This window comes from Mandrillus leucophaeus, unplaced genomic scaffold, assembly GCF_000951045.1.
Source record: "Mandrillus leucophaeus isolate KB7577 unplaced genomic scaffold, Mleu.le_1.0 Scaffold424, whole genome shotgun sequence".
Lineage (NCBI taxonomy): Eukaryota > Metazoa > Chordata > Mammalia > Primates > Cercopithecidae > Mandrillus > Mandrillus leucophaeus.
Window position 1 is genome coordinate 482,679 of NW_012104521.1, and position 10,660 is coordinate 493,338.

Genomic DNA, 10,660 nt, shown 5'->3' on the forward strand with positions numbered 1-10,660 from the left:
GTATACCATCCTGGATAATAAATTATATGGTCACCCTACCTATATCCATAATATCCTTGAGGATAACTCCACACTCCTTGGAAGAAAATTTAGTTTAAATTCTAATTCTGATGCCTGGAAAAGAAGCTCTAAATTCAAAGGAAAGAACCCTAAATTTACTACTACCCTCCTCATTAAAAAAAAAAAAAAGAAAAAAAGAAAAAAAGAAAAAAGAAAAAGCTGCTGAAAATTTATTTTAAATTGCAGACTAAAAAAAAAAAAAAAAGTAAGAATTACCTGTTGAACAAGGCATCTGGAAATTGGGATCATTGCTATCCAAAACAGGCAAACAGAACTGGTTACTTGCAGATCCTAGCATAGGATCCTTATCGCTGAGCATGTTCTTCAGCGAGTCCTCTAAGACATTTTGACTTGCACTAAAATCCTCACAGACTTCATTCTCCAGGTTGGATCCTAGAAATAGGGCATCATCTAAGTGTTCAGTAGGAATTAAATGATTAAATGTATCAACTATATCCATGAAGACTTCTGTGTGTCTTTCAGCCCTATAGAAAGACAAAAAAAATACCATAAGAAATAAAGCTATCAATTGAAAATCACCTAATACCAAATTATTTTAATAGTTTTGAGTCTAAGAACACACTTAAGGTATTTCTGAATTGTTGTTTTAAAAAAATCCTCACTTGTTTTTAGAATATACATTTGGAAATGTAGAACAAATCTTTACTAATGTTTCTTCATCATGCATGTAGTATATCATTTTACCAGAAATTCTACTAAATGTTTACTCAGTTCATTATTTTTAGGAAAAAAACTATGTATATAGTCCATTAACTTGACACATACGAAAGAATTACAAGGCTTAAAGCATAAAAACAATTGATTTTAACCACAACCTTTTCACAAATTAAGCATCAGACACTGCTTTTACAATAAGTCCACATAAAAGAGCTAAAATCAAATAGTTTAAATTTTTATCCCATACCTATTAAAACCATAAAGTGGCCTTGCTTTATTTACAAAGTATTAAAATTATTTAAAGAAAGGTAATACATATAGACAAAGGGCTTTTATTGTGGGGGTAGGGGCGGAAAATGAAAAAGAAACTATTAACCCAACAAATCAAAACTTAAAAAACTACACACGCACACAAAGATGTGCACAAATACACCTTTCTTCAAGGTCCCCTTTTAGGAGAAAAACAAGATAAATGACACAAAGACAATCTACATCATGTATTTAGATTTATTTTAGTTATGTGTGGTCTATACAAGTATCAAGTTAGTCTCCCATTTGAACTGTACCTACATTGCTCAGCAAAAGTCATTTCAAAGCTCTACAGGAGCCTCAATTATGAAAAGTTAAACCAATTAAGTTGAACTGGTTTGAGAGAAAACTGAATCAACACATTTTAGAGGGTAGAAAGTCAACCAAAAAAAACTAATACTAATTTAACCAAAAATTCCACTGATTAACCTATAACATCTTGGGCTCCTTAATTCCAAGATTTTTGAGATTAGCTCCAAATCTAACAAAATTTCCTCAAACTAGTCTTGAATTCTCTCCCCCTACAAAACTGAGGGAAGAATTTCAGATACATGCTACTGGTTATATATGTCATACTGTACTAAAAATTTTATCAACATTTATATAATTTAAGCCCCAATAATAAATAGGGTCTATTATCATCCTTGCATTATTTTTTATTTATTTATTTTTTTGTTGTTGTTGTTGCGACGGAGTCTTGCTCTGTCACCCAGGCTGGAGTGCTGTGGCTGGATCTCAGCTCACTGCAAGCTCCACCTCCCGGGTTTACGCCATTCTCCTGCCTCAGCCTCCCAAGTAGCTGGGACTACAGGCGCCCGCCACCTCGCCCGGCTAGTTTTTTGTAATTTTTTAGTAGAGACAGGGTTTCACTGTGTTCGCCAGGATGGTCTCGATCTCCTGACCTTGTGATCCGCCCGTCTCGGCCTCCCAAAGTGCTGGGATTACAGGCTTGAGCCACCGCGCCCGGCCTCATCCTTGCATTATTTTAAAAAATGCACTTGAATAATTTAAATGTCTTCCCCAAAGTCACAAAACAGAGCCAAAATTCTAGCCTAGGTTTCAAGCTCCACAGCCCATACCCATTAGTGTTACCCTTTCACACTGAGCTAAGGGCTGAGATGATCTGACTTATTGAAGGCTCTTTAAAAACAATTTTCCTGCCAGGTCCAGTGGCTCATGCCTGTGTTCCTAGCACTTTGGGAGGTGGGCAGATCACTACAGCCCAGGAATTGGAGACCAGCCTACGCAACAAGGCGAAATTCCATCTCTACAAAAATTAGCCAGGTGTGGTGGCGCGTGCCTGTAGTCCCAGTTTCTTGGGCGGCTGAGTTGGGAGGATCACTTGAGTACCGGACGCGGAGGTTGCAGCAAAATCAAGCCACTGCACTCCAGCCTGGTAATGAAAGAGCCCGACTCTGTGTCAAAAAAAAACAAAAAAAAAAAATTCAAAAAAAAGATGAACTGCAAAAGGGAACGTGGATACCTGAGAGATGACGGAAATGTCCTAAATCTTGATTGCGATAATGGTTTCAGAAATCTGTTCATTTTTAACGAATGCATTTATTATACCTCAATTAAAAAAAAAGAAAAAAAAAGAAAAGAAATTTCCTGTCTCACAAAAGTTAATGCCCTTCTAAGTAGAAGTGTTTCGGTATCTCTTCTCATTTTTTTCCATTTATTTACATTGAAATGTTAATAAAGCACTGAAAGAAAATGCTAACTACAGACTTGCTGCTTATTTTACATTCATTTTCTCAACTGACAGAAAACTGTAGCTAGCAATGTTGAAGAAATCTCAGGACAAGTTTCTTTAAGAATTCCCTACCACACTATATGATCTCAGCGCCAAAGAAAGTCTCAATTATCATACATCACCAATACTTCCGCCTTATATGTTTTCAGGTTCCAAAAAAAATCTTAGTATATTAAATTCTGGTAATTAAAAATAATTTATGAAAATATTTATTAAATGTTTACAAAATTAAGTAGAACTACCAATGAATTCATTTATCTGAATGTGCTGGAATCCAGTACTGCAAGCCAAAGCCACCTCCACTTCAGAGTGTTGCATCCCAATTAGTAATCTTTTTTCTCAGATCAATCAAAAAGAAAAAAGGTAGTTTCAGCTCTAGAAACAAATGGCTAACTTTCCTTCAAAAAAATGATATGCTGAATCTACTGAAAAAGTAAATGCACTTGTTACCACAGCAACATGAGGCTAGCAAATTCTGCAAACTTCCTATGAGGTCTTCCTATTGTACCAATTATACGCTGTGAGCTTTCAAGTGATGGGAACATTCACAACATTCAGAAGTTATGGTCACAAAGCTCAAGATCACACAGCTATAATGAAGACCAGGCCATTATAACTAGTCATCAACAAGCAATTTTTTTGTTTGTTTTCAATAATACTGCTATGAGTGAAACCATCCCAAAACCCTTTCATGGCTTCAGAGCCTGTAACGTATTTCTTGAAGATCAATTTTTTTTAAATAAAGCATATTGTAAATAAAATGGGTCAAGCTTTCCAGTACTGTTTTTAAGTCAAAACTATTACGACTTATAAAGCATGTTTCCCCGGATTGAAACAGGCATTATCAGGAAAAAGGTTTCCACAGTCACAAGTGGAGACAGACTGAAGTTAACATTTCTTTAACGATACTGTTTATTTATTCATCAAATGTTTACTAAGCAGCTACCATTGTGTGAGACACGTTTAGTAGGCTAATGAAAATGGGAATATTCTAAGAACATAGTAATAAAGCGTTATCACATTTGTGAGTCCAAAGAAGACAATTTCCACAGGACAAATCATAATCCTAGTGTTTCGTGGGACACGTTTTAAGAAAAATTATTATAAATGAGTGAGAATAATTTTTCTTACGTGGCTCCAACTGGCTCTGGAGGTAATTCCAAAGAGAAAATGCCAAAAATGAACAGTATGTAGCCATCCAAAAGAACTCCCTTGAAAGTAACATTTATTGGAGATATAATTCATTTTTAAAAATCAGTTTCAGATATAAAGTGATCAGTCTCAAAAATAAAGTAACTCTAATGCTAAATAAGCAAACAAATTAGCCAAATGTAGAAATATTTACTCACTTGTAATGGATACACTAATCTACTAAATGCAATGTGGTACCCTGGATTAGATCATGGAACAGAAAAGGGACAGTAGCAAAAAAAACTGGTAAAATCAGAATAAAGTCTGTAATTTAGTTAACAGTAATACACCAATAACAATAATATCTGTTCTGATAAAGGCACTAGCTTTATGTCAGATGTTAATAATCAGGGAAACTAGATAAGGGTATACAGAAACACTACACACCCTTTGCAGCTTTTCTATAAATATAAAATTCTTACAAAATAAAGTCTTAAAAAAAACTAAGAACATTCTGAGATACCTAGTAATGTGGCTAACAAAGACAATTGGATCTAATTAAGGGGGGAAATTAGGAGCCAATTTAGTATCTTTGTTAATTAAACAAATGGTCTAATTTAAACAAATCTCTGTATCTTAACACTAAAATTCTACTTAAATGCTCCCCTATATTTGGCATTCTAAATTTAATAAAACATAATAAGCCTATATAGGGTGAATTTTAAATGGCTAATGTTATGTGTATATCCAATTAAATCAGTATTGGTAATTTGGGAATACACATGTTAAAGTCAGAAATTGTTTCTGGGAAAACTCATGTTTACAGACAACAGAATATATGCAGCTAAGTATGTAAATGAATAATCTGCGTAATTCAAAATTATTCATTTACTCATACATGTATTAAGCATCTAATACAAAGCATTTTAAGTCTAGTGAAACGAACCCATCAAAAAGTCAAAGAACTCACAATTCAAAACAACATAAATATATATAAACAAATACAACACATATAAACATCACAACAAAATCCTAAGTGCCGTATTGAAGGGCTGCGAATAATATCACAGACGAAGGTAAAACTGAGGAAGCTAACAAAGGCTAGGCAGGTGATGTGTAAGCTGGATCCTAAAGATCCAGAGGATATTCCAGGCAAACGGAACACCATGTCTTAATTACAAATGGCTGAGTTTGGTCCTAATGGACTATTTATAAAGACTCAGAATACAACTAAAAATAATTAGTACTAATCTGCCAAATAAAATTTAATCGGAGTCCAAAGATATTTCCTGCTTTAAAATATGTTTCATCTGTAATTCTCAGAGAATTACACTGAAGCCAGGTTTAGTTTATAATACTAACAAAACAGCCTAATTATTTTATAAGTGTTTCAAGTATTAATAGAATGCAAAAAGATGAGATTTAGAAAGTGTCAACAGCAAAAAAAAATTTCACTTTAGGCCAGGCATCGTGGCTCACACCTGTAATCCCAGCACTCTGGGAGGACGAGGCGGGCAGATCACCTGAGGTTAGGAGTTCGAGAGCAGCCTGACCAATATGGTGAAAACCCGTCTCTACTAAAGACAAAAAAGATTAGCTGAGCGTGGTGGAGGCTGAGGCGGGAGAATAGCTTGAATCTGGGAGGCAGAGGTTGCAGTGAGCCAAGATCGCACCATTGCACTCCAGATTGGACGACAAAAACAAAATTCCATCTCGAAAAAAAAAATTACACTTTATGAAAACTCACTTTAAGAGCAAATTAAAATTCTCTATCCCAGCTTTTTAAAAACACCTTCAAAGTAAACCTATGAATTCTATTATTTCCTAAAACACACACACACACATACACGCCTAACAATAAATCACTAAGGCTATCAAAGGCCAAAGAGGTTATGTACTAAGATGAAGTACACGCTCACGTAGTCCACATTTGTGTCTGTGGGTGTGTGTGTAGGGGGGTGGTGTAAGGGCAGCACAAATATATCAGGAGACTAATATCTCTGACGAAAAGCTATACAGGGCAATAGTAATAGTGGTGGTGATGGGGGATTGGTCTATGATAGTAAGTGAAGGCCTCACAGCGTTCTGAAGTGAGGTAGTTACCAATGCATAAATGCTGAAGAGCAATCCAGACAAAGTCCTAGAAGTACAATGGTCTTAAAAGCAGAGCACACTTGATGCCTTCAGTCCCTGTACCATCGTTTAAATTAAGCAATTTCATCAGGCATGCTTACTAAAAACAAATTCCTAATAGGCAGTAGCAGAAGAACAAAACTACTAATAATAATAATGATAAAACAAAACTTCTTGTGCTCAAACTTCAAGACAGGCATTGTTCTACATGCTTTATATCTATAATTCTCAATCAGAGGTGAGTATGCCCATGCAGAGAATATTTGCCATGTCTAGAGACATTTTTGGTCATCAGAACTGGAAAGGGTGCTATTTGCATCTAGTAAACATACTATAAAGCACTAGGACAGCCCCCCCCACACACACAAAATTATCCAGCCAAAAATGTCAACAGTGCCAAGTTTAAGAAATTCTGCTCTACATTTATTCATTTAATCCTCAAAACAACCTTATATTATTATCCTGATTATATAAAAAATGAAATAAAATTAAATTAGGATCAAAGAGATTAAATGATTTGCCATAGTAGGTGACGGAGCTAAAAGTTGTTTGTTTTTATTTGTTTAAGCTATCTCCTACAGGAAAAACAGAGCTAAAATCTGAACCCAGAAAATTTCATTTAAGAGTCAATGCGCTTATGACTGCCCTATCTGTTTATAAGGTTAAATTCACTGGATGTTTACTGTGTGCAAGGCATTATGCTAAACAAATTAAATGCATCATGCCATTTAATCCTCAGAACCAAACCATTACGCAGGTACTATCATTCCCAATTTACAAGAGAGGGGCTAAATAGCAAAGTTACACCCAATATTACCAAATAAATAAGTGACAGAGCCAGGACTCAAATCCACTCTGCATTACACCAAGGTCAGTTCTTAACCACTATGGTATAACAACACTGAAGATGAATCATAGGTTATCCTTCGAGGACAGAGTCAAAAATTAGTAAGTGGTTAGATCATGTGGTATGACACAATACTACAAAGTACCATTCTACAAAGCAATTCAACCTAGTCATCTACTCTACACCCCCACTTCAAATTCTGGTTCAGTTTCGTTAATTAGAATCTATTGGCAAGACATCATTAAAGAAAGCAAGGATCATAACTTCTTTTCTAAACGTATCTGGTAAAAAGAAGATATCAAGGTGTCTGCTGCACAAAGACAACTTAGACCAAAGCAGACCTAAGGCCCTAGGAAAGGATTAGAAGATGTTGAAACTGGCAAACGCAGAATTACAGTAGCCAACAGTAACAAGAGTAAGTTAACTTCAAAGTTTACAACTATATTGGCATTATATCATAACTGACATTATAAGCATTAGGAATTTGAATAAACCACCAAAGTAGTGGACCTAGCTCATCATTAAAACTATGGCCTAGGTAGTAACAGCCCAAGCTAACATGTACCTGGCACACACTATACGCCAGGCCCTGGGTATCGTATGCATTATCTCATTAGTTCCTCACAGCGACCCTGTAAGGTACGCGCAATTATTAGTCCTTTCTCTTTAGAGCAAACTGAGACCCAGATAATTACATAATTTGCCCAAGGTCACATACCCAATATTCCCACATTTGAACCCATTCCTGAGCCTACACTTTACACTCTATAATGCACTCTACACATTAATTTTTATGCTTTTAATGTATCATTAATGAAATCTTAAAAAATGCTAGAAACAAAAGTGACTCATCCTTCTTCCAAAATAAAGCAGGAATATGCACTTAGCCACTCTCTACACATAAAAAAAACAAAATGTTAGCCTCAGTGCATATGAACATCATTAGAGGAAAAGCAATTTATCAGCTACAAACTTTTCCATTTATTTTCAGTCTAAAACTTTATGTTTTCATGTGCCCAGCTCACATAAATTACAAGTGAATTAAAATATTAAAGTTCAGCCTTTCTGTATCATCTACCATGCTCTTCAAAACTGTCTAATAAAGTTAGATTATGCCAACAGGTTAAAACTTCTAGAAATATCTTAAAATTTTTACTCAACTATTTCTCTATATCCACTCTTCATTGTATAATAGTCATAAAATTTTAAGATACCATTAAAAATGGTCTAAATTAAACACATTACGCAGGACAGTAACTGTCAGGTCCACACATAAAGCAATGCCTCATACAATGCCTTTTAAAACTCTTGATATTTCCCCCTTTAACTCTAATACACTGATTAACATCGGATGTCCATGAATCTTGTTTCCCAGTCTATATCTTTACTGAGAATAGAAACAGTTTTAGGGTCTCATGTATGTTTAATCACATCAATACTCTCAATATCTTTCCGTGTGTAATCAAAGGGCAACAATTAAAGAATATTTTTTGACTGTGTTCTCAAAAATGCAACAGTATCATAAATGTCTAATAGTTTGCCAAGTAATTTTTATAGTTGAAAAAGTGTCTATCCTTCTGAAAAGATACTCCAGAATTCTGAGAGGGTGCTCCAAGAAGAAATAAGAGAAACATAGTCCAAGACGTACTTTTCCAGAAAAGAAAAAAATCCAGCAGCCACTTGTCAGAAAGAATTCTTGAAATGCGGATGAATAAAAACTGTTAGAAATCAGCACCCCAAGAATCCTGAACTCCTTGACACTGTGTGGTGAAATAGTTATTGGTAACACACAAACCTAAACGTTGACCAAAAAATCTCATAATCTCATTAAAAAACAGAAAAGTTATCTCCAGAAAAAACATATGTAAAAAGGATTTTATGAGAAATTTAAATGGATCTTAAGAAAGCAAAATACATCAAAAAAGCAAACACCATCCCACCATGTTAAGGAAGATAAACATCATCTATTTTAGTAACTGAAACACAGAATTGTATGTATAATTTTCATTTACCAGTTTTTCCAAATAGGCCTCATACTATGAAAAAAATCTAAGCTCTTGATTTTTCAACACTCCAAATTGTCACTTGCTGCCTCCCAACTTTTATAAGTAATACATTACATAAGTGAAAGTCAAAGACTGTCAACCTTTCCTAGGGGATTCCAATACTCAATAAAATTTAAATTTTAACAACATGGTTTGAAATGATTAAAGACAAATTCCTTTCGATTTTTCTATCTTGAAATGTGCATGTGATCAAACCAATTTTTTACCTACATTTACATAAAACACTTCTCATAGGTGACTTTTCCGATTATGCAACGTATAAATATACCGTAAGATCAACATGATAAAGTTATCTGAGGTCTATCCCAACAAGAGAGAATACATAACTAATTCAGGTGTATGCAAAAGCAGTAAAATAAACTACATTTTTCTATTCTTCAATAAATGAACCTATAAATAATGTAAATAAGAGGCAAACTTTGGTCCCATCACTGGCTCATTTTTATCATTTTGACAAATCACCGGGTACAGCTATCTGAAAAAGCTTAAAATCTAAAGCTGCAATCTTTTAAATAAAAGTAGCCGATTTCAGGACTGATTGTGTGGCTCAATCAGAGCAATCATCACTCCTAAAAGTCTCTGCCACTAAACTCTGCTACTATCACCAGAAAATGAAGTATGTATTGTAAAATAATAACAGTGAAAATGACAACGATGATGATGAAGTAAAGAATCATTATGGTAATATATAACCAGTAAACAGATGAATGAAGAGAAAAATTAGGGGGCAAAGGTCTAAGTGATAAATAAAGTTAAAAATTACTATTTAACAATAATCTTTACACAACACCTTTTGTGCTGTGGAAAGCAGCTATAAATTCAAAAACATAAGTATACTACAATAGAAAAGTTTCTGGTTCTTTGACTTAACATGTCGCTCTATCACAAACACACATCTTTTTCTACAAATATTTTCACAGTTCCAAACATTTCATTCAGGAATCAAAAAATGAATGATTGAGGCGTAGTTTTGTTAGATCCTAAGCAATCATTTTGACAAAGGGAAGACAAGTTCCACCCCAAAATAGTAATTAAATACAACAACGTACTGTATAAGTACTCCCTATGGAGTTTACTGCACTGGTTTTTAAATTTAACTTAAGATAGTAAAGTTAGTATTTAGAGAAGGCTCAATAATTGTTCTTCTTAAATTAAATACCTCTACATGTAATGCAGATTAGGACTAGAATATTAAAGCAGTGTTGCCACTTAACATTAATCCATGAACATATTCTACGCGTGACTATTGGAAAGCACTAATAACCACCCCAATCTAAAGTCTCTAGGAATTGGCATTTAAAAGCCCAAAGACGGAAAAAGGTCACCTGACCCGGCAACACATCCTGAGGGAAAGGAGGGACACAGGACTCTGCGCGATATCAACATTCTCTCCCTTCTACTCTCCGCACCGCCCCCGCCCCCCGTGTCAGGTGATCAGTTATTTAGCACCATTAACACGTACGTATCGACAAGTGGTTCACTAAATTACATGTATTATCGGAAGGCAAGAGTCTAGGCTTCTCATTTCAAACTAAGCAAAAGGAGTCGACAGTTTGGGTCCCGGGCACAAAAGCGCGCGTTAACTGGTGGATAAATGGAACAGCAACTCTCGTCTCCAAAAAGCAGCGGCAGGGAGCAGCCTAGCAGCCAGGGCCAGTCCCAGTTTCCCGAAACCAAGGCCCA

General features: G+C 35.1%; 1 protein-coding gene across 2 annotated transcripts in view; it reads right to left on the minus strand.

Annotated features, from left to right (window-relative positions):
• PHF3 (PHD finger protein 3) overlaps positions 1-10,660 on the minus strand; it is an 85,678-nt gene extending 75,018 nt beyond the window's left edge. Inside the window, exons 1-2 of one of the 2 annotated variants that reach the window (XM_011993060.1) lie at positions 10,440-10,660; positions 277-545 (exon numbers count right to left, since the gene is read on the minus strand). In XM_011993060.1, coding sequence (XP_011848450.1) covers positions 277-520 — 244 coding nt within the window. In that variant the 5' untranslated portion in view covers positions 521-545; positions 10,440-10,660. Of the gene's footprint in view, positions 1-276; positions 549-10,439 lie in introns of those variants that run through there. The other variant, XM_011993061.1, reaches the window with a different exon arrangement.